The following is a 25,712-nucleotide window of genomic DNA, read 5'->3' as shown; positions in this document are numbered from 1 at the left end:
GCCCACAAAGCAGGATTTCCGCATGCTCATCCAAGAAGTGCGCGAAACATGCACATCTGAGATTAACATGCTACGCACCAACCTCCACCGGCTATCTCCCAAAGTCGCATCTCTGGAGGAGGACGCATGCGACACTAAGCTTGAACTCTCGCAAATACATGACCACTTGACCTCGCAGGCCTCTACCCTCAGAGACTTTCAACGTCACCTTGAAGACCTTGACAACAGAGGCAGGCGTAACAATATCAGGGTCCGCGGCCTCCCAGAGGCTACCCAGGATGAGGATTTGCATGTAACTCTGCAAGCTATTTTCAATAATATACTGGGCCTCCCGGAAAACCAAAGAGTAAAATTGGATCGAGGCCACTGCGCTCTCAGCCCCTGTGGACCGGGGCCCAGACCTCGCAATGTGAGACCTACGCCCTTAAAGAAGACATAATGAGAAAAACGCGCAATGTGCGCACCATTGACTTTGATGGCACCTCCATACAGCTTTTTCCGGACTTGTCGTGGATCACCCTCCAGCCACGACGCTCACTGCAACCACTTCTCACCTCCTTGAGAGAACATGACTTCCGCTACCACTGGGGTTTCCCCTTCAGTCTCAGGTCCACCACCCCACGGTATCCTGAAGACCTCCACTCTTTCTGCAGAGAGCTGGATATCCCGGTTTCACCCACCCCTGCTTGGGAGCCTCTTCCGACCCCTCCATTTCGCCCAGATCCCTGGATCCAAGTGAACGGGAGAAAACGCCCAAGGCCGCATCCTGCTGGCCCTCCCTTGTCATCTCACCAGAGATGAATAACTGCTCCTTGAAATCCTTTACTATATTGATGTTCACTTAACTGGTTCTCCCCACCCAACTCCTTTTGTAGGACTCCTTGACGGGCCCTACTAGTCCCCTCACCTATTTGGTTGGATATACCTAATAAGACTATAGGATTATGGTCTCAACCTGTACATTGTTACGATTACAGCCACTTGATAGCACTTTTTCATACTACCGAGGTCCCCCCCCCTATCAATCTTCCCCCCCTACTTCACCCCCCTCCTCCCCTCCCCCCCTTCCCCCCCTTTCCTCTCATACAAGAGGGTGATGTACTAAGCCTAGGAGGACCTCCCCACCACTCAGGTGCTCCTTTACGGGGCGCCAGGACGGGTGATATGCTTCTCTCATGATATGAGGCCTCTAGACTATTCTTCTCTCTTGAGCAAATAGTCGTACCAGTTTTTCTTTTCTTCTTCACCGGGGTTATAGTTATGGTTATTGATGTACCGGTTATCAGTTGAAAAAAGCAGGTTCTTTCTTGCACTTTCTTGTGCTTCATACTTACAAACGCAGGCAAGCCTGGGAGAGGGTCGCACCCGTCCTGGGTCCATCCTATCCTCCCCACGGGGGATCTTTGAATGACTCCCTACTCCATCCTCTCTGGCGGTAGCCCCTCTACCTCCTCTGTAAGGAGGAGCCCTTCGGAGATCCCCAACCCACCACCTGTTTTAGGTGGGTCATACTGTGAATGGTTAATACCTGATTCTGTAGTAAATTTTATGTTTTTTTTTATACCTCTCTCTTCTTTTCTTTTCTACTGGAACTTCTTCTCCTCTCTCTTTTCCTCTCTTCAATTTCATGGATGACCCTTGCCTTTGGAGCCCAGACCTCAACCATAAAATCGTGAATCTCCGATATGAAACATCCCCGTGGACTCGACCAATCAACCTCCTAAACATCAGGATTCTACCAAGCCGGCTAGGTAAGCTACTATCTCCCCTCCCAACCCATCCACCATGATTGACATACTATCACTAAATGTGAAGGGCCTCAACTCCAACATTAAGCGGAGCCTAGCACTACGTGAATTTAGACAGTCCAAAGCTGACATAATTTTTACCCAGGAGACACATCTCACTAAAACCGGCACCATGGCATTCGCATCCAAACACTTCCCCCAAATATACCTAATATGCCTCTAACCCGCGTAAACGAGCAGGGGTAGCAATCCTTTTCAAACAGGGTTCCCCCTTCCAGTTACAATCCCTATACTCTGACCCACTAGGACACTATCTCATTCTTAGAGGTTTATGGAAAGGTACGGATCTCACTTTATGCAACATCTACGCCCCTAACACCAACCAAAACTCCTTTTTATCCAAAGTGTATAACCGATTGTTTGCAGCCCCCCACCAATATTTGGTCATCGGAGGGGACTTTAACCTAACCTACTCCCAAAGCCTTGACAAACACTCCCTGGGGCATGGGAAATCTCCCAAGGCCCTCGATAGAAAATCCGCTCTCTTTCGTCAACTAACTAGGAAATATGCCCTGTTTGATTCCTGGTGCACTACCTACCCATTGGCTAAACAATTCACCTTCTACTCACCCTCACAAATCCCACTCACGTTTGGACCACTTTTTTGTCAATGCTCCGACCCTGAGAGCCTGCACAGGCTCAGACATTCTCATGGTCGGACCAAGCCCGATCAAACTTTCTCTTGCACTTTCCCCGGGAACCTTTCGTACATGTCACTGGCGCCTAAATGACTTTTTGCTCAAACATGACCCCTCCAGAATGGAACTGGAACAGACCCTGAAGCTGTACTTTGCAGAAAATAGCTCTCCTGAGGTCTCTACTTCTTCCCTGTGGGAGGGTCATAAGGCAGTCTTCAGAGGCCAGTGTATCTCACTCTCCACTGCTTTAAAAAGAAACGCTAATGCAACTCGCTGAGCCCTATTAGATAAGCTAAAGCTCTTGGAAGCACGATTGCTCTTCTCCCCGTCCCTAACCACCCTCAGGGAACTTATAAGCGTTAGGGCTGGACTAAAGGATGTAGACCTGGGTAAGATAGAGAAAGCGCTACTTAGGTTAAGACAGACCTACTACAACAAGTACGCTTTTAGCAAGACCACCTCAACATACTACCTTAAAGATGAGAGAGGTGCCCTTCAATCCCATCCCACCAAAATTGCCCAGCTCTTCCATGACTACTACTCGACTTTGTATAATGACCCGACTGTCCCACACAACCCCCCCCCCACCTGACCTATCTCAAGCGATCCACTCCTACCTAGCGGACTGCGATTTACCTAAACTCTCCCCTAACGACCCTCAATTCCTCCATTACAGAGGAGGAAGTCGCTGCTATGATTAAATCCTTGCCAAATAACAAAGCCCCAGGACCCGACGGACTACCATACCTTTACTACAAAACCTTTTTACCACATTTACTTCTCCACATGACAACCCTGTTTAATTCATTTCTTTCTGACACACCTGTCCCGAGGGATATGCAAAATTCCTTCCTCACGTTGATTCCCAAACCGAGAAAAGACAACACTCTACCATCCAATTATAGACCTATAGCACTCCTCAATACAGACTTGAAATTTTTTCTGAAATTATTAGCAAATAGATTAAACAACTTCATGCCGTCACTGATCCATAAGGACCAAGTGGGATTTATTCCCCTCCGCCAAGCAGGGGACAACACCCGTGGGTCGTTGATCTTGTGGAGGTTGCCAACAGGATCAAATTAGAGGCAATACTGCTCAGTCTTGACGCTGAAAAAGCCTTTGATAGGCTGAGCTGGCCCTTCCTGGTTGCAACTCTCCACCGGGCTGGTATTGAGGGCTCTTTCCTCCGAGCCATCTCCCACTTATACTCGTCCCCCTCGGCTCTGGTCTGTACCCAATTCGCCTCTTCTCCCACCTTCCCGATATCCAACGGGACTCGAAAGGGCTGCCCACTCTCCCCTCTTCTTTATGCCCTATGTATTGAACCCCTAGCAGCCCATATCAGAAGGAACCCAAATATTCACGGTATACCAGTTCGTATCAGAGACTTTAAGATTTCCCTATATGCAGACGATGTCCTCCTCACCCTCACACAACCTCATGTCTCTCTCCCGAACCTAAATCTAGAGCTAGACCAATATAGTGCCCTTTCAGGGTATAAAATTAATAACTCAAAAATGGAAGCCCTCCCCCTTAATATACCCAGCCAGACACTAACAGCCCTCTTGCAAACATTTAACTACTCTTGGAAGACCTCCTCCTTAAAATACCTTGGGGTCCACCTTACTCCTACATACGATACTCTTTATAAAGCCAACTTTCCCCAACTATACACCTCCATCAGAGCCTCCTTGGCCAAGTGGAAGTCCCTAAAGGTGTCTCTTTTTGGCCGCCTCGTGACCTTAAAGATGACAATTCTACCTCAACTTTTATATCTCTTTGAGACGCTACCCATCCCCATCCCACCTTAAGAGGCTCCAGGACGACCTGATAAACTTTTTCTGGAATTATAAGAGGCACCGGATCGCTAGGTCGGTCCTATACGCTCCCCGCAACCAAGGCGGCCTGGCATTTCCTAACATAGCCAAATATTACTTGGCTGCCCAGTTACACTCTGTAGCCTCTTGGTGCACTCTCCACACCTTTAATCTATGGCCTCAAATGGAGAAATTATGGATGGCCCCTGCCCACCCGAACTCCATGCTATGGAGCTCTGATGTAGCCCCTGATAGCTTACAACTACTAGGGCCAATGACCCTTCTGCGTTTGTTGTGGCGACAAGCCAAATCGACATATCCGCTTACAACCACCTCTTCTCCAGTCACTTTCTTCCTATTTACACCCAACATCCCAGACAGCTTGACCTCGCAGATGTCACACTTCTGGATGGATAGAACCTTATTCCGATACGGCCAGTTGATTGACCCTAGAACCAGATCGCTAAGATCTTTTCAAGATCTGCAAAACACCTTTGATATCCCTAGACAGGCTTTCTTTAGCTACTTGCAAATACGACATTATGCACAATCTCTAGTAATGAATCTTCAATTCTCCCCTTTAACTGAATTAGAAAAATTATGCTTAGAAGGCTCGTCCCCTAAGGGTATGATCTCGCGCACCTATCAGCTTTTGACCATGGATTTATCACCGACCGGACCGCGACATGCCTATATGGGTAAGTGGGAGCGGGCCCTGGGTGTAGACCTCTGAACACATGGCAGCTCATATGGTCCCAGGCCTCTAAGAGCTCCATTTGTACGCTCTATAAAGAGAAACAATATAAGATTCTATTTCATTGGTATCAGACCCCGGACCTGCTCTGCTCCATATATCCCTCGGCTGATCCCCGATGCTGGCGATGCTGTAATGATAGGGGGACGCTATTTCATATTTACTGGACTTGCCCTCTAATCATCCCCTATTGGCAAATGGTGCACTCCTTGCTCAAGTCCATCTTTGATACTGAAATGCCCTTTGATCCGAGGGCCTTCCTTTTAGATCTCCCACCGATCTCTCTCTCTAAAGTGTCAAAAAAACTCATTTCACATACCTTAACTGCAGCGCGATGTTTGGTGGCCCTAAAGTGGAAACAGAGGGAACCCCCCTCAATATCCGAGCTGCACTCCAGGATCAGAGATGTCAAAAGAATGGAGTATCTGACAGCCTCTCTAAATTACGCTTTTGAGAAGCATAATCGAATATGGGAACTTTGGGCCCTGTTGGAGAATCCCATACCCTGACGATTTGTTCCCCTCGACCACCTCTAACTGGTTTTTGTGAAGGGATTCCAGGCTCTGGGGGCGGAAGGTTGTCCTTTCTTCTTCTCTACTCTCTATTACTCTCCTACTCTTCTCAATCTTTCTATTCTACCCTTCCCCTCTTCCATTTAATTTTGTTTCTTTATACGGGGTTAAAATGCTGTACTATCTGAGTAACACTATGATTTTGCATACATCCAACAGTTGTAAGTCAAGCTAGTTATGCACCTATCTATACCATTAATCATCTGTCTGTTGATTGTATACCAGAAGTACCTATTCTACTACAAACTGTATTTCCCTGTATCTTATGTTGTCAATTCCTTTTCTCTGGAAAAATCAATAAAAATTGTCAGTTCAAAAAGAAAAAAAAAAAAAAAATTGCTGGGTAACATCATCTAATTAGGTGCAAGTAAAAATACGTTTTTTTTTTCTTTTTTCATTTTACCTGCATGTACTGTAATTGGGTATTCTTTGCAAAGCGAAGCTTTAGCACACTTACTAAGCTCTGGAGCAACTGCAATTGCACTGTGCAAAGTACACAGTCTATTGGCCTTTAGTAAATCAACCCCAATGCATTCAGGCATCTAGACGTGGTAAAGATAACTTGCTGAAGTTCAAACCGAGCATCAGAATGGGGAAGAAAGGGGATTTAAGTGATTTTGAATGTGGCATGGTTGTTGGTGCCAGGCGGACTGTTCTGAGTATTTCAAAAACTGCTGATCCACTGGGATTTTCACACACAATCATCTCTAGGGTTTACAGAGAATGGTCCGCAAAAGAGAAAATATCCAGTGAGCGCCAATTGTGTGGACGAAAATGTCTTCTTGATGTCAGAGGCCAGAGGAGAATGGGCAGACTGGTTTGAGATTATAGAATGACAAATAATCACTCGTTACAACCAAGGTATACAGAATACCATCTCTGAACGCACAACACATTGAACCTTGAAGCACATGGGCTACAGCAGCAGAAGACCACACCAGGTTCCACTCCTGTCAGCTAAGAACAGGAAACTGAGGCTACAATTCGCACAGGCTTACTAAAATTGGACAATAGAAGACTAGAAAAACCTTGCCTGGTCTGATGAGTCTCGATTTCAGTTGCGACATTCAGATGGTAGGGTCAGAAATTAGCGCAAACAACGTGAAAGCATGGATCTATCCTGCCTTGTATCAACAGTTCAGGCTGGAACAGGTGCATCCAAGCTACTACCTCCTGTGCAATGCCTGGAGAGCCTCAAGAACACAGCTCTCAGCCTACGAAGTCTCTGTAAACCTCCATATAGTCCATGCAAAAAAGGAGAAAGGCTGGTGCTTTGAAAGTCAGCCAAAACATTATTTTATTATTGCATGTCAACAGCAGCAAAAGGAAATCCAACACGTTTCAGCCGTCCGGCCTTAAAGTGGTTGTAAACCCATATAAAAATAAAAACCTGCAAGACAAAGGCATAATGAGCTAGTATGCATCGCATACTAGCTCAATATGAAATACTTACCTTAGATCAAAGCTGTTGCAGCGGTCCCCGTACACCGCTGTGATGGGGACATGTCTCCTGGAGTTATTTCTGGGTTCGCTGTCATTGGCCAGAGCCGCAATGACGTCACGGCACAGGCCCTTTATAAATGGCACTATCGAGCTGTTTCGCGCAAGGGTATATGGTAAAAATCTCCTAAACCTGCACAGTTCCGATCGTGTGTACACAATTCCACAGTCTATTTTATAAAAGAAATAAAATAAATAATGCAAAACATCCAATACGAATACAAACAACTTTTTTATCATAAATATATTTTTATAAATATACATGTTATGTACAGACACGCAACAAGGTGTCACAGTTTTAAAAAAATTATGTTTTAGAAATCCTTTACCCGTCATTCACAGATATTTCAAAATTTCTATAGCATTCAGGATGTTCATCTAGAAAATAGATCGGGGGACAAAGTCCATCAAACAAACGGGGTTGTGAGTTTGGTAAACCTACAGAAGGTAAAGCCCGTAGTGTGCCAGATATTCTAAAAATACATGTAAAAAAAACTAAGAAATCATGTAGGAACCATATATGGGAAATGTATGTCCAGCAAATTAGAAGTCCAATTACTAACTTGTCTAACAATAAAAAAATCCAGTCAGTGAAGTATAACTATTTCCAAGTCTTCAGAATTCTCCTTCTAGTATTTGGCCGATTGCCACAAAAAGGTCATAAAACTTGGGGCGTCCTTCTGGCTTCTAGGAACAGGAAACAAAGAGATCATCATTTTCCTCACAATAATAGGTTGCATCAGTCACTTTAGTGACAAGTTCGTTAGTAGCAATCTTCTAGTTACAAATGTCTTAAAATGAGAAACAGAATCTGTAGATAATAGACTTATACAGTATCTCATACTAAACTTAATGCGGGTGGTGCGGCTCGCGTTTGCGGGAGGTGCAGGGAAAAAGTCCCCGACCCTTCTTTAAAGAAAATGTTCACATGGTGCTGCAGGACCATAGAGTTTCACACACCGAAAACGCTTTTCTGATGTGTGGGATGCCATGTAGGATTAAGAAAAATGCAAAAAAGCAGCGCAGGTCAGGGAATGCATGCAATTTACACATGTTCCCAGCAGGGTCGCTGTTAGAAAACATGTGGCCCCATACAGCCTACCTGATGGAGCCCTCTTCGACCACTCCCTCAACCTCACCTCTGGCCTCTCCCCCGACCTTGCCTCAAAACATGTGATAGCATGGGCATGGAGAGATCTGGAGTCTCTTAGACCTCACATCTCTCCTCTGGCTCCAAAGCATCTGATCAAACCAAGATCGGTTTGATCAGATGTTTGTTCAAGCTGATAACAGCTTGTTTGCATGAGACCGAAACCAGAAGTGACAAAATTCTCACCACTTCCGGTGTCTGACATCACACAGTGGGAAGAGAATCAGTTCCTCTCACTGTGTTCCAGGAACCAGATGCAGGGTTCCACGATTGCATGGGAGAGCCCGGTAAAAGTGGCGGGGATCGGGGGGACCCTGCATCTTAGCCACCAGGGTTACTTTTACTTTGTGCAGAAACATGGGGCTAGAAAATGATATCTCGATCATTGCTGCAGTTGCAGTGATGACCAAGATCCAGCGACATACCAGTACATCGCTGGACGGGAATCGGTTAAAGTGGTGTGGTTGGGGGGGCGGTAAGAAGGCAGCTTCGCTTTATGTGTTTTCTGCACCCCCTCCCTCCCAAAAGCAAGTGTAAACTAGCATTTCACTGTGTCTTATAATCATTAGCATTATGATAATCACACAGGCAGCACAGTAAGCAGGTGCTCTATCATGGCTCTGTCACAGTGCGTCACAAGGCTCGTTTGGCTGTGCTCCTCCTATGGATCACAGGAGTTTGTTTGTTTTTCATTCCTGTAACTCATTTTCAGCAGACAGCAGGCTGAAGTTCGCTGTCTGCTGATGTCACAGAGCCAGTCCAGGCTCGGGCAAGATGATGACAATGAAGTTGGGATCTGCCCACATGCCTGGACCGACACCCGGCCCAGGCTATCAGCGAGCCGCTGAGAGCCTGAGCTGACCGCTCCCGCCCCCTCCACAGCTCAGCGCTCCAGTGAGCGAGGGGGCAGAGCTGAGAGCCGCTGACTGACAGTCACCAGCTCTCTGCTCATGGAGCCCTGAGAACTGAGCGATCAGCGGTGTTAGATCGTTCGGTTCTCATCGTTAGAGCCGGCGGGGGACAGATGCAGCATCGGACCGATGCTCCATCCACCTAGGTAAGTATGACTGTGAAAAAAAAAAATCCCATGCATCTCTTAACTTATGGCTGTACTGTTGCAGACTGTAACACACTACAACCATAACAAAATCAGCACTCAACAGCCATGTGACACACTGTGACAGAGCAATGATAGAGCACCGGTTTACTGTGCTACCTGTGTGATTATCATAACGCTGATGATTATAACCTGTTGTGCTGTGTGTTATATAACAGGACACAGTGAGGATTCTGTCCAGCATCCACCACTCACTGTGTGCAGTGCAGCCACGCAGTCCTCCTGCTGCTCCCTGTCAGCTGCCTGCCACCTCTCATCAGTCTCAGCACCTGAGGATGGAAGCTGAGCGGAACATTGTAAGATCACTCCTCCAGGGAAGGTGGGCAGCAGCAGATGGTTGGAACTAATTTGGCAGCACAGCAACACATGGGGTGGAATTATGTACAGAAAATGAAGAAAAAGTCCCTCTTCTGGTCTCACCTCCTAGGCCCCACTGTTAAACTCATGGGGCCCAGGAAAATTTAATAATACACCCCCCATAAGGAAGTAGAAGCAGGGGTGTAGTGTAGTTTTGAAAGCCCTATTTTAAAATTTTGCGGAAATGCACTGTAAAGCTGCCCGGGCCCCCCTATTGAGCTGATGGGGCCGGGCCTGGTACAACAGAACCAGTTATACTGCCTTACCAGTGGCCCAGGTTCCTGGACCCGCTACTGTGTCAACCTACGCTAAGAGGGGATTTTCAATAGTAGAACCCCTCTCTCTGCAGGTACCAGTTTTTTTAACCAGAGAATATATTTTTTTTGTGAACGAAGCACGACTGCCAGGCTCACTGATGCCTCTAGTTCAGAATTTATCAACATTTCAGCCAAAGTACCCTTTAAAATTATTCTGCACAATCCTGAGGCACCCCGTTCTAAAATGGAAAAAACTAAACTAATATTTTATATATGCCAGTAGTATCCACTCATGTAGGTAATTTATTCTTACTAAGCAATATATACCTGTGCACACTGGTACTGGCTAGTATTCCAGCATTTCTCTTCTCTGTTTCTCTCCTCATTCAGCTAACATGACCCCAATGCTGATGAAGGGGGGGTTGTTGGCCACAGATACCCCACACCCTCCTTATCGACCTATTACATCATCTGTTGTTAGGAGGCTGGCAGATGGTCTGCACAGTGATCACGCCTGTGAAGCTGCACAATAAAAAAACATGTGGCTTTGTGATCTACTCTCTGCTTTGTTACAATTTTTGGGCAACTTGGGGCAAATTTTAGGCATTTTGCCAAGGCACCCCTGAAAGACCCTGGTTGAAAAAGGCTGCTCTAGCCAATAGAGCATTTTCATGGTCAGATGTAGAGAACTTCTTCTTTTTATATTAGTTTGTGAATTGCTAAGCCAGCTGACAAGTAAATAAACAGGCAACACAAGCAATTCAGGTTTCAGTTTTCATTCTCTGGCTCTATAGGTAACAACTCAATTTTTGCAGCAGTTCCCATTGCTTGTGCGTAATTTAATGAACAGGACCATAACTAGCATAAGATCTCATGTATGTTTAGGTCCCATCAAAATCACAATAACACTTGTACACTTCTACCTGCGGTCTTACCTCATGCCAACAGGCCATCATTATTGTGTAAATTCTGTTTGTAGCCAATCTGGGTCTATACAGTCTTTCGCCTCTTGTGACCATATCTACCACTTCCACATTGGAGTAACTCTCAAAGGGCATCTTACCCTCAGTGAACACCTCCCACATTAACACACCTAAGAAGAAACAAAGTGACACCATTTGCTCATTAAGGCTGGCAGAGTCTGACCAAGATCATTTTAAGCCTAAGTTTAGATAAAATGATTTTTTTTAAATCAGCAGAAGGTACAGTATTTATATTTAATGCAAAGTGCCTGCTGTCACAGTTGAAAGCCATAATTAATAGTCCAAAGTCCACTGTGCCCCCCCCCCCCCCCCAATACATCACAGCAGTATTCCTTCCATGCTGCTGGGGTTAATACAAGCGCTAAACCTGTCACAGGCGCTTCTTTATAAGTGCCGACTATGCCCACCTTTTGTGCCCCCCCACCCTATTCATTGAAACTGTGCTTAAGCTTGCATCAATGAAAAGCAGTATAAATTGAGGATGGGCAGATGAATTAAAGATTCACTTCCTCCATTCATCACTTTTAAAACACGGAAGCTATTTTACAGCTTCTATAAATAGAGGCACTCTTGATGAGCGCTCATTAAATCCACCACAGCACCAAAAGACTATGGCTGCAGCATACGGGAGGGCGGGGGGGGCAGAGTTCTTGACATTTCAAGCATGACAGCCAGCACCAGCAAAAGGGACACTTCACATTAAATTAAAGTTCTGTCCCATTGCTCACCCTGCAGGTAGGATTGTGAAGGTCTGGTGTTACCGGCTTTAAAGTGTCCATCAAGGAGCAAAATTGTTTTGGTTTTTTTTAGTTTTAGAGTAGAGAAGGATTAGAACTCTAGTCAGTTTTTATTGCTGTCTCTGCACCTATTAGGGAGATTCACTCTCTCTAGGGGGTAGATTTACTAAAGGCAAACTAGACTTCCAAGGCAAAACCCCAAAGAAAAAGGGGGGGGGGGGACAAACGACAAAGCCTGGATCAACTGGTCAATAAGAAAAATTACATCCTCCTCCTCTCATTGCATGTAAACACTTTTTACAACCATGTTTTTATTAATTTTTAAAAATAAAATGTGAAAATTTTATATAAAAAATATTGTGTCACCCTGTTTGCACCTTTAAAATCCCAATTTTCCCTTTATTGCATGTTGATCATGTACAGATGTGCGCAGATGATCACGGACATATGTGTGCAGATGATCATTGAGACAGATGATTTTACTGGGACATATGTGGGGGACAGGTGTTTTTACTGTGTGGGGAGATGTGTGTGTGGTGACACTGTTGTGGGGACACTGTGTGGGGACACTGGGCCGGTGATCAGTGTATAAAAAGCTCTAAAAAACAACTCAAACTCACTGATCACCGGCTGGCTGCAGCGATCCGCTCTCCCTCTCCTCACTGACAACTTTCATGTGAGGAGAAGAGAGCTGATCGCCTAGCAACCAACTCTCTATTTATATCACATGATGGCTGTGATTGGACACAGCCATCATGTGATCAGGAGGGCCAGTCACAGAGCCCTCCTGCCGATATGAGATGCGCCATGTCCAGGTGACACGAGCACCTCAGGATAGCGCTGCTGCGCGGCCGCGCGTGTGCGTGATCCCTCTTCTTTTGAAGGACGCTCCTGAACATCCACTCAGAGGGAGGAAGCGCCCACCCGGCCGTATATATGTGCAGTGGCCAGGTGGGAGGTGGTTACTAAAGGTAAAGGTTTAGAATACATTTACGACCTTTAACCTGCACTTGAAAAGTATGGCATCTGTGGTGGAAACTGAAGTGAAAACAACAGCAACAAAAATTTTAAAAGAAAAAAAACTTGAATATAATGTTGTAATGTAAAGACCCTACCAACAAAACCTGTTTATCATAAGGGGAGGGGAATACTGAATACTTATTGTTATCTCTCTGCTAGTATTCTTTTCTGAAGCTTCTGGCTTTATATGTCCTGCTCTGAATTCTCATATAAGGCAGCCAGGAGATTCCACCACATAAATAAAAGGCACTCCAGAGTAAACAATTGTGTATTTGGTTCAATATATTTCTACAGTTAACTTACCAAAGGACCAGACATCAGATTTACTGCTGAACTTGGTGTAGTTAAAGACCTCAGGTGGTGACCACTTCACAGGGAATTTGGCGCCACGAGAACTTATGTATTGGTTATCAAGGACGTACCTGATTATGTCAGGAAACAAACATGTTATTCTAGCAAAGCCTGACGAAAATATGATTAGTCAGCAATTTACACCACAGAGAGCAATCCACCATGCAATAGAATACAAAAATCTGCATCATGTAGGTATGTTGTGTATATGCATGTAATCAACATTCAGTATTTTAATAAAGAACAGTAGAATGCAAAAAAAAATGCAATTAAAATGCAATCCAATTAAAATTAAAACTAGACTCAAGGAGGCTCTTATCACTAGTACTATACACAAAGCACCTAGTAAAAATAAAAACTGTTGTAACGTTCTTTTAAAAGTTTTATCAAACCATTCGTATGAAATTCGTAGGAAATACACCCTTGTTTGCATCACCTTTACATTTCTGTCCAAAGGTCTTAATAGAAATTTACAATCAGGCTCCCTTGTCAGTGACGATATGCATTTTTTTTTCTTGAGAAAATACCATGCTACTGCTGAGTTCTTGGAACTCTATCTATTAGGAAATCAGAAAAACGAACACATTGCCAGAGTTTAGAAGTTCTGTTTTTTCCTACCCTAACATGCATTATGAAAATGCTATACATTCTAAAAAAAAATTAGACATTGTCTTAAAAAAGATGACACTGTATTCTGTGTAACTGTAATGGATGATGTTTGTAGGTGATGAGCATACAGTATGTCTCAATATCCTGCCAACCACTCACTGTACAAATTTCATCATACCATTCATTTCAGTTCAAATCTTCCCATAACCTTTTATGTGCTTTTAGCATATTTCAGGCGCATTTACCTGTAAAAGCTTTCCTTGTGTAGACTTCCCAAAGCTCTGAGACTACTGCTGGGTGCCACCATCTTGGATGTGATGTCAGCAGTCCCAACAGACTCACAGCTCCCACTCAAGTGACCCTCTATATCAGGGGTGTCAAACTCAAATTCCGTATCAGCAAAAAAAGTTGTCCTCAAAGTGCCGATTGTATCTGGGGTGTGCTATGTACAGATTGCAGAGTTCAGGATTGCATTACGTACAGAGTGCAGAGTTCAGGAGTGCGCTATGTACAGTGTGCATGGTTAAGTGGTGCGCTATGTACAGAGTGCATCTCCAGGGCTGCCCTATGCACAGAGTGCAGAGTTCAGGGGTGCGCTATGTACAGAGTGCAGAGTTCAGGGTGCTCTATGTAAAGAGCGCAAAGCTTAGGGGTACGCTATGTACAGAGTGCAGAGCTTATGGGTGCGCTGTGTACAGAGTGCAGAGTTCAGAGTGTGCTATGTGCAAAGCGCAGAGCCTAGGGTGCACTATGTACAGAGTGCAGAGTTCAGGTGTGCGCTAAGTACAGAGTGCAGAGTTCAGGGGTGCGCTATGTACAGAGTGCAGAGCTTAAGGGTGCGCTAGGTACAGAGTGCAAAGTTCAGGGGTGTGCTGTGTACAGAATGCAGGGTTTAGGGGGGTGCTATGCACAGTGTGCAACCCCAACCCCCCCATTAGTTCCCTTCTCTGTGCTTTTAGCTGCAATTTTGTTAATTAGTGGTGGAGTCTCTAACTCCAAATGAATAGGACAGAACATTCTCAGGTATTTTTTTAAGCAGCTGTTTTTAAAGTAATTTGTGAAAAGGGCCTCCTGTAGTGGTTCAAGACTGTCAGACACAAATAACAGCTTCAGCTTATGCCCCCTCATCCCATCTCCATTCAAAGACATGCAGTAGTTAGTAGGTGATTTACAGCCCTTGAGGGAGTAGTTCACTAATATGTCCTTATTATTTCTAGTCTTCTGTTTTTCCAGCATTTGGGGTGAGTTTTGAAAGCTTTCTAAATAACTTACCAATAGTTTTCCAAATGTCTGAAAAACCCTAAAAACAAAGTGGTTGCAGAACACATTTACTGGCACCTAACCTAACTAGGAAAGAAATTTAAAATTGTTTAACATGTCCTGATACGACAATCCATACCATTAAAAAATATTTTAGAAGAGCCATAGCTTTCAACAAGTTAAAGTCAACCACACAGTGCCTAAATTAAATTGGTATCAAACCCATGAACAAATATGTAATATAGTGCAGGTTTCTAATCATTTCTTAGACGTGGTTGCATTAGTTTCCTTTTTTAGCGTGTTTTCCTTTATGTTCACCTTGTTGATCCAGCTAGTAAGTCTTCTATTTTTCAGCTTCCTTTATAGTGGTTGTACACCCTGTACAACCACTTTTACCTACAGGTAAGCCTATATTAAGGCTTACCTGTAGGTGCTGGAAATATCTCCTAAACCTCCACTGTTTAGGAGGTATTTACAATAAAGCCGTGCGCCGATGTCTACGGCGCATGTGCACTTTAGATAGGGCAGATCGTGCAGTTTCTAAAGGGGTCATGCCGTGACTGGCGGCTCCTGCGCGCATGTGACTCTGGCCAGTCACAGAACTGAAGTTCGTGGCCCCGGAAGGAAGAGGAATGAAGATGGACGCTCACTGCTAGTGGGGACAACGGTGACATCGCAGGCTTTGGTTTCAGGTAAGGGACACATAATGAGCTACTATGCGATGCATAGTAGCCCATAATGCTTTACCTTTGCAGGGAAATAAAAGGGGAAGTAAAACCCATCAGGGTTTACTTCCTCTTTAACAGGCCAAGCTGTCCAGCAAAAGAGGCTGTTAGAGGGTTGCGATGATGCCTAACAAAGGAAAATGGATGTGGCCACCACATAGAAAGACTGGTAAACTGCAACATATAACATTTTTACTTTGGAGTTCAAGACATAAAAAATGCACTTGTACCATGTTGAGTTGCTACTGGTTACAACACCAAAAGACCAGATAATCCAAAAACAACAATCCATAAACAATCCACCTAATATTGAGTAGGGCCCCCTTTTGCCATCAAAACAGCCCTGACCTGTCGAGGCATGGATACCACTAGACTTCTGAAGGTATGCTGTGGTATCTGGTACCAATCAGTAGTAGATCCTTTAAGTCCTGTAAGTTTCGAGGTGGGCCTCCATGGATCAGACTTGTTTTTCCAGCACATCCCATAGATGCTTAATTGGATTGAAATCTGACGAATTTGAAGGCCAAGTCAACACCTTGAACACTTTATTGAACCATTTTTGCAGTGTGGAAGGATGCATAATCCTGCTGAAATAAGCCACTGTCAATAGGGAATACTGTTTCCATGAAGGGGTGTACTTGAACAGCAGCAATGTTTAGGTAGGTGGTACTTTGAATAGCAGAACCCAAGCATCCCTAGCAGAACATTGCCTAAAGCATCACATTGCCTCCCCCGGCTTGCCTTCTTCTTCAACATGCGCCCTGGTGCCATCTTCCAATCATCCACATGATGTAAAAAAAAAAAAAGTGAACCGGCCCAGGCCACCTTCTTCCATTGCTCCGTGGTCCATTTCTGCTGCTCACTTGACAATTGTAGGTGCTTTTGACTGTGGGCACAGGTCAGCATGGGCACCCTGACTGGTCTGTGGCTACTCAGACCCATACAAAACAAACTGCGATGGCCATTTTTTCTGCTTTTAACACATCAACTTCAGGGACAACATGTTCACTTCCTGCCTAATACATCCCACCGACTTTCAGATGTCATTTAAACAAGATAATCTATGTTATTTACTTAACCTGTTAGTGGTTATAAAGTTATGCCTGATCAGTGTAAAGTCCCTTTTATTCTAATACAAAGCATTGCTAAGTTTTTTACAATATAAAAGGATTTGTTTTATTTAAATGTTGTTTATTTTTGTAATGTGACACCAAAAAGTTTTAACAAACAAAAAAGTTTACCTATTAATGGTTTTGCCCTTAACTATTCATACAGAAAAAATGTACAGAAGTGAAACACCCCTAATACCTAAAGAAAAACTGATAGTTTTGGATCAATTTTAAAGGATAAGTTCATCTTTAGTAACATGTTACATGTTACATGTTACACCCACATAACATGTAACATGTTACTAACTAAGCAGCCCCCAACTCCCCCAAGTCTCTGCTGTGTCAGTGGGTTGGTGGGCAGACCATCTCCTGTATCATGTCTGCTAGAGGTGCATTGAATGGAAATTTTGCTAATACTATTAGCAATGTGTTTAAGTTTAAGTAAGAGATTGCAGACATGATACAAGAGATGGTTAGAGACTGAGGACATGATACAAGAGATGGTTATAGACTGAGGACATGATACAAGAGATGGTTAGAGACTGAGGACATGATACAAGAGATGGTTAGAGACTGAGGACATGATACAAGAGATGGTTAGAGACTGAGGACATGATACAAGAGATGGTTAGAGACTGAGGACATGATACAAGAGATGGTTATAGACTGAGGACATGATACAAGAGATGGTTAGAGACTGAGGACATGATACAAGAGATGGTTAGAGACTGAGGACATGATACAAGAGATGGTTAGAGACTGAGGACATGATACAAGAGATGGTTAGAGACTGAGGACATGATACAAGAGATGGTTAGAGACTGAGGACATGATACAAGAGATGATTAGAGACTGCAGACTGCATTTTTCTTGACCTTTCTTGCACTAAAGGTGCCAATAATGGCAAACAATAAATTCATATTAATTTAAATTGACGATATTAATTAAAAAGTTGAATATAATACAATTATATATAACAATAATATAAATATTTTTTAATAACTGTCATTTTCGGTATCGGTTTTCCGCCTAGTGCATCCTTCATTTTCAGTTTCGGCACCAAAATTTCCATTCTGTGCACCCCTAAATGCAACACAAGGGATTACCCGAGCACAATGGGTCAGCACAACATTTTGGCTAGGAGAAACTCTACAGTGTATTACTAGATTACCTTTTTCTAAGCTGTTCTATGCTAACCATGCTAACCTTGTTAGAGAGGGGTTTGTGGCTTATTACTGGTAACACTTAACAATATAATTTTGGAGCTCAGGTGTTTGTGAATGTACCTTAGAGAAAGTTTATTAAACTGACAGTTTAAAGCCACTATAAAGCAATATGGCTACTTTGAAAAATGAGGCACAACAAAGTACATTATCCCACAACAACACATCGCTGCTCTCTGACTACTCTGAACAGGAAACTGCAATCTGCACATCATCAACTTCCACATTACGTTTTCTAACATATGTTGCAATGTGTTTACAAGTGCTTACCTTGTCATTCCAAAATCAGACACTTTTACTACACCGAGATCATTCACCAAACAGTTTCTGGCAGCCTGCAAGGACAACACGTCAACTCATCAACATATACTCCATCAAGTATACAAGAAATATTATTCATAACAAACAAGCACAAAAGAACCAATAATTGCTTAAAAAACGAAAGCTTCAATTGTATATCCAGCCAAAATGTTTTATTATTTTTTATTTGGATAGAGTGGGAGAGATTTTTCTCACTTCCTGTCTGCTAAAATTGTTGTCACCAGAACAAAAAGTAAGGGCACCAGCAACACCTTCAGAAATAAAATGAATAGAGGAAGGCTAGAACCCATCCGATTTTTATTTCTGTCTGTGTCCCTGTTGCAGTCTTTACTTCTGTAAAATGCTGTGGCTGGAGCATGCGCAGGTGTTTACCAAAAGGCATCTTACTGACAGTGACACTGACTGCTAAGAGACGAGACTCTTTAGTTCTGTCAGCATGCTAATAACTGTAATATTACCTTAAAGTGTCACTAAACCCACATCATAAAAAACTATCAATAAAAGGTGTATTATATGCTGTTCATACTCAGTCACTATGAAATTTGCTTTCTGTATTCTGCAAAAAAACATGTTGATCCTGCTGCTCTCTATCTCGCCCTTCTGTTCATGTCCCCAATGCAGTTGGGAATTTTGTAGCGCAGTGTTGGCAGCTCTGCACATGCTCAGTTTTTAGTGAATTTATATGCTGAGCATTTCCTCCCTATCACATCTGAGCAGCCCATGTGACTATAAAGTATACTCACAGTGGTAAATAGATGCCCACTCCTTCCCTCCACCTCCATGCCCACTAACCAGCAAAACACAATGGGGGTGGGATATTTTTTAATCAGTAAAAAGCTTTATTGAGTTGATCAGTAGACATAAATTGCATGTACAACAAAAACAACAAAAGAAGAAATGCACAGTACACTGTTATATAATATGACTTAACAGTGAGATACGGGGGGGATATATATATATATATATATATATATATATATATATATATATATATATATATATATATAAAAACAAATCAGGGTATACATCTAGTGCCCTCAGCCGAGAGGTAAATGTACATCCAAACAAAACAAAAGGATATCAGAAAGCGCCCTGGTAATAGCAAGACACATACAGTATATGGACAAACACTGTAAATAGGACCCTCATTATAGATGTATTATTATCCAAGAGATATGAAGTCCATATCGAGATTGTTATCCTGAAGTACAAGTCAGTGGTGACTGTAACCTTCTATCCCAAACGTTATTATATTTGCCTGGGCATCCCCTATTGGTATAGATTACTTTCTTATAAGGCAAAGTGATGTTTATCTCGGCAATCCAGGCCCCAAGCATAGGGGTTGTGGCCTGTATCCATACTCGAGCTATTCGTTTTCTAGCAGTGAATAAAGTTTCATGTACAAATCTAAGTGTGATTATCCATATCTGAGTCTGGGAATAATCCTAACAAACATTGCCTAGGGTCCATTGTCACCGGTGAGCCCATCTGGTCATGAAGGAATTGTACCACTTGTTCCCAAATTCCTCGGATAGGAGGACAATGCCAGATTAAATGCCCAAAGGTGCCAATGGTAGTCAAATATTTGGGACACATGGGGCTCCAAGTTGGACAGAATTTAGCCATTCGTTCTGGTATGAGATATGCACCATGAAGAACATTTTGGGAGATAACAGTTTACTCGTCTCTAGCACCTCACCCCAATCCTCATCATCCATTTCACCCGCATCCACCTCCCATTTCGGCTTTAAGGAATAAGCAAGTTGAGATGCGGGTGGGATAAGTAAGATGTCATGGGGTTGGGATAATACATGTGGATTGATGGTGGCTTTACCTCCCTCTTATTCTAAGAGCAGGCTGGAGGGACGTGACACAGCCTGTGACTGGCAGAAATCTGCCAACACTATGTTATTTCCACAAAATAATAAAGATTTTATTTCAAATATATATTTGTATGATGATTTAAAACAGTTTATTGATATTATTTATTATTACTCTGTATTCCAAAGGCATTTTTTTAATGTATTTTGAACGTGTGACCAGCAGCAGAGGACTAGAAGCTCCTACTGCTTATGTTTCCCTGCAGGCAGGCTGGGAAAGATCTGGGTCATTTGACAGCTGTATATCAATTAGGAAAAAGGTACTTACATGTTTGTTTTTTTTATTATTAAATTAACCACTTCAGGACCAGCTCACGACGATATACGTCGGCACTTTGAAGAGGAATATCACTGTTATGGCAGCAGCTAGCTGCCGTAACCCCGGTATCCTCTTCTTCAGTGAGCGGTCCAGTTTCAGATAAAAGTGGTCTCTGCGGCGGATTTGTGGCAAGATCACTTTTATCGATGGTGGGAGAGGGCCCCCCCCATCGTGCTCCGGTGCACTCCGCCGCTTACTGGAGCCATGGCCAGTGGCAGAGGCGATTGTGTCCTCTCCCTTGCTTGGCATGGAGCTGAGTGAGGGGAAGATGGCCCCCACCCAGCTCCATACCATTGCAGGGCGGAAGTGACGTCAAAACGTCACTTCTGCCTTCAGCTCTTAAAGGGACTTTTTTTTTTTTTCAAATTACATTTTTTTTTTATTGCATTTTAGTGTAAATATGAGATGTGAGGTCTTTTTGACCCCAGATCTCATATTTAAGAGGTCCTGTCATGCTTTTTTTCTATTACAAGGGATGTTTACATTCCTTGAAATAGAAATAAAAGTGCCACAATTTTTTTTTTTAATAGAACAGTGTAAAAATAAAAAATAAAAAGTAAAATAAATAAGAAAAAAAGAAATTTTAACGTGCCCTATCCCGCCGAGCTCGCGCGCAGAAGCGCATGCATACGTGAGTAGCACCCGCATATGAAAACGCTGTTCAGACCGCACATGTAAGGTATCGCCGCAATCGTTAGAGCGAGAGCAATAATTCTAGCCCTAGACCTTCTCTGTATCTCAAAACATGCAACCTGTAGAATGTTTTAAACATCGCCTATGGAGATTTTTAAGAGTAAAAGTTTGTCGCCATTCCACGAGCAGGCGCAATTTTGAAGCGTGACATGTTGGGTATCAATTTACTCTGCATAACATCATCTTTCACAATATAAAAAAAAGTGGGCAAACTTTACTGATGTCTTATTTTTTAACGCTAAAAAGTGTATTTTTTCCAAAAGAAGTGCGCTTGTAAGACCGCTGCGCAAATATGGTGTGACAGAAAGTATTGCAATGACCGCCATTTTATTTTCTAGGGTGTTAAAAAGAAAACAATATATAATGTTTGGGGGTTCTACGTATTTTTCTAGCAAAATGATTTTATCTTGTAAACACTAAATCTCAGAAAGAGGCTCGGTCATTAAGTGGTTAATTACAATGCCATCATCCACATACAGAAATAGAAGGGACAATGTAAATTAAACAGTGTGTGTTTGTATCACTAACTATCCTTCTGTCATAGACTTGGTGCTGAAACTTTTAAAAGAAAGGGTAGATCTACCTTTATCGCAAGTGAATTTGATGAATTCTAATGTCTTGCAAAGACTGATTTATTTGATTCAATCTTTGCCCCTCCTGATTCATGTGGAGGATTTGTTGCAATTGAATAAGGGGAATGAGGGAAGAAAGTTAAATAAATGAATTTGCATTAAATTGGGATGGGATGTGTCCTGAATATTACATCCTATAATATGGCCGCCTTGATAAGAACTGCTTTTCCCTGACTCTTACATAATGATACTTTAATCAATTATGTTGAGTTGGAGCACTAATTAGCTGAGATTGTTTCTTTGACATTTTTATTACATTCAAAGAAAAATGAATTCCCAGGAATATTTGGAGATCACCGTTTCTTAGAAACACTCCAAAAGCTTGGAAGTTGTTTTGGACACATTAGATCGTAAGTTCAGGAACACATACTGCTAATTAGAGGAGTGCCAAGGTTTATATCAGAATCCATTTTTTAAAGTTTTTCATAGATGGGAAAATTGGTGTTAATACGCAAGAAATAAATTAAACTATTAGAAACACTGAGGTTTTCTCTGAGCATAGTTTTTATTTTTCTTATTGGCAGAGGACTATTTAGATATGATAAGTGTAGAGTGTCAAAATAGCCAGAATAAACTAAATCCTATCTTGGAAAATCCTCCAACTAAGACCCCTTTCACACTGAGGCACTTTTCAGGCGCTTTCACTCTAAAAAAAGCACCTGAAAAGCTCACGAAAACCTATTTCCATTAAAATCAATGAAAGCTTTCACACTGGGGCAGTGCACTGGCAGGGCGGTGAAAAAAAACGCCCCCCTCCATTGAAATGAATGGAAAGCTCTTCAAAAGCACCTGAAAAGCTCTTTAAAAGCGCTCAGTGTTTTACTGGCAGTTTAAAAGCACCTCAGTGTGAAAGGGGCCTAAAGAGGGAAGTGTGAAAAACTTGCTTTTAGAGTTGTGCATGACTTAATAAATACTTTGAATCATCAAAAAGTTAAAGACTATCAATGGAGAACCGTTATAAGAAAGGCAGTAAAACACTTGTGGGAACAATTCTTAGAGAACTCTACTTTACCAACAGAGTTTTATGCCTGGTACACACGATGAGATTATCGGACGAATGATCGTCTGGTTTTTTTTTTTGCATGCTAATCTCAGATCAAATCTGATGAGTTTACTAAAGTCACAAAAATTTGCGTATGACAGGATAAAAATTTGGAAGTGATGTCATGTGTTGTAATGTATTTGTATTGCATTTTTGAACCACAGCTGTACTGATTAAAGGAAAATCATACGATCTGGCATCGTACGAAACATTTTTTGTGCATGTCTGATCAAATAATATCGGATTAACTGTCCTGATCGGCTCTCGAAAGCTCTGTACTAACGATCAGATTAGCTCCAAAATCTGTATTTTTCGTACAATTTTCTGATCGTGTGTACCGGGCATTAGGTTCTAGGTATGGATGATTGAAATGTGGTTGTCTGTTGTTTGAAATGTGGTGCTTACTCTCCAAATCCAAATATTATGTTATATCACTGTAGAAAGGTTATGAGGATGTGGAACAGAATTGTGCAGTGGATAAGTGGCCTGTATAGGAGACGTATAATACTGAATGAATTGCTTAGATCAGGGGTCTCCAAACGCCCTTTTCAAAGGGCCAGTTTACTGTCTTTCAGACATTAGGGGGGCCGGGCTGTGGCCATTGGGAGCAGAAATTGTCCTGGCAGCAGTGGGAGTAAACAATGCATCTTTGGTATCAGTGGGAGGAATAGTGCCCGTCACTGGTTTCAGTGGGAGGAATAGTGCCCAAACATTGGTGTCAGTGGGAGGAATAGTGCCCCATCATTGGTGCCAGTGGGAGGAATAGTGCCCCGTCTTTGGTATCAGTGGGAGGAATAGTTCCCCATTATTGGTGTTAGTGGGAAGAGTAGTGCCCCATCATTGGTGTCGGTGGGAGGAATAGTGACCCATTGTTGGTGTCAACAGGAGAAATCGTGCCCTATTCTTGGTGTTAGTGGGAGGAATAACTACCCATTTTGGGTATCAGTTTGAGGAATAATGCCCCATCATTGACATCAATGGGAGAAATAGTGCCCCTTGTTGATGTCAGAGGGAGGAATAGTGTCTTGTATCAGTTAGCGGAAAGTTGCCCAAAGGGTCAAATAAAGGCAAGCAAAGGGCCACAGTTTGGAGACCACTGGCTTAGAAAGTAGGTTGTGAGAATGTTACCTTGAATAAGTTAAATTTTACAACAGATCTCAACATTTTTGACACTAAGGGGGCCACATAGAGAGATACATTTCCAGTGTTTCATTTGCTTGGATAGGGTATTGTGATTACCTTGATTTCATGTATTTTGGGTAATTCATTTATTGATTATTTGTTAAATGTACTATATTTGCTCTAAATAAATTTGATGAGAAAACAAAAAATTCCATCAACATGCAGTCATCTGTTTCATAATTCTGTAACATAGTTGTTGACAATAAGTCACCATTTACATTGTCTAGAAAAGCACAGACCAAATACAGACCCAGTTTGACAAAGAAAAGGTGTACAGCTGACTGATATGAGACCATCTGATAATTATTCTGCCATTTTTTGCCATTCTCTTTTAAGGAAACAGGTTGTGTTAACCCTATGTTGTTAAAAATATTTGCTAGACTTGTACGGGAACATTATTTGTTTACCCCAATTCTATAGGTACAAAAATGAAAAGACAGAATAAATGTCTTATCCAGGTGCTCCAAAAATTAATAGACCATAAATATCATAAAATGTCACAAAAATGTCCACAATAGGAGTCCATAAATTTGTGATAGTCTAATTACACTAGTGGCAGCGCCACCATGAGATAAAAGTGATTTCTCTAAGGCAGGGATCTCCAAACTATAGCCGCAAAAAAGAAGACAACAGGGGGCGCCAACTAAGTGCAGCATTAGCGCCCACTATTGTCTTCTTTTACGCAATTAAATAGATAGATTGCCCAGAAGACATCCAATGTGGGACTTAAAACAATAAGGATAGTCATCTTCATACCCTCCACCTAACGTGGAGTTTCCATTATGAAAAGCTATCATTATGAACACTGATATAATAAGACCCAGAAAAAATATAATTACTTTCTTTTCATGTATAGACTAAATACACTAATTATGTGACATATACAGTCTGTCAATGTATTACCAGGTCTCGATGTAAGAAATTGTTCTGTTCCAGGTAGTTCATTCCATCACACACGTCTTGGCACATGCTGAGCAGAATGTCAGTATTGAACTGTCCTTGTCTTTGGCGGAGGTAGTTCAGTAGACAGCCGTGTTCCATGAACTCGGTCACTATATAGATTGGCCTCTTTTCAGTGCAGACCCCATATAACTGTACTAGTTTGGGATGAGTCAGTTTCCTAAGTAGAAAAATAACATAATAATGACATTGTATCCTCCAGTATGTTTTTTTTATGTACTCTTAGACAAACTATTGGCTTTAAATAAACAGCGTTAGGTTCATTATAGTTTAGGAAAGGGATATGCAATGAACAGACCTCCAGTTGTTGCAGAACTACAAGTCCCATGAGGCATAGCAAGACTCTGACAGCCACAACCATGACACCCAGAGGCAGAGCATGATGGGACTTGTAGTTTTGCAACAGCTGGAGGTCTGCTAATTGCATATCCCTGGTTTAGGAGGTACAAATATAAAAAGTTATGATGCTGTTTCATACTATGTATATACAAACACATGTAATGTAATATAGGTTTTTATTAGTTAATGATTTACAATAAACTTAGTAATAGTATTTTATGTTAATAATTATGGTAGTTTATAGGTAACCACTGTATAGGTGTATACCTTTATATATCTATGGCTATTTCTGTTAGTTATGACCCTCTGACCTCACCATACATATCACCACAATCCTTTCTGTTTAGTAAAAAC

The 25,712-nt window shown here is 42.4% G+C and overlaps 1 protein-coding gene across 2 annotated transcripts in view; it reads right to left on the bottom strand.

The window, feature by feature from the left end:
• Positions 1–7,300: 7,300 nt before the first annotated feature.
• Positions 7,301–25,712, bottom strand: part of TEC (tec protein tyrosine kinase) — a 145,515-nt gene continuing 127,103 nt past the window's right edge. For both annotated transcript variants that reach the window (XM_073608479.1, XM_073608478.1), the window contains exons 14-18: positions 24,963–25,179; positions 18,261–18,325; positions 13,017–13,135; positions 10,909–11,066; positions 7,301–7,779 (exon numbers count right to left, since the gene is read on the bottom strand). In XM_073608479.1, coding sequence (XP_073464580.1) covers positions 7,708–7,779; positions 10,909–11,066; positions 13,017–13,135; positions 18,261–18,325; positions 24,963–25,179 — 631 coding nt within the window. In that variant the 3' untranslated portion in view covers positions 7,301–7,707. The remainder of the gene's footprint in view (positions 7,780–10,908; positions 11,067–13,016; positions 13,136–18,260; positions 18,326–24,962; positions 25,180–25,712) is intronic.

Source organism: Aquarana catesbeiana, linkage group LG01 (genome assembly GCF_042186555.1).
Source record: "Aquarana catesbeiana isolate 2022-GZ linkage group LG01, ASM4218655v1, whole genome shotgun sequence".
Classification (NCBI taxonomy): Eukaryota; Metazoa; Chordata; class Amphibia; order Anura; family Ranidae; genus Aquarana; species Aquarana catesbeiana.
The sequence above is the reverse complement of the archived record's forward strand: the minus strand, read 5'-3'. Positions and strand labels throughout refer to the sequence as shown.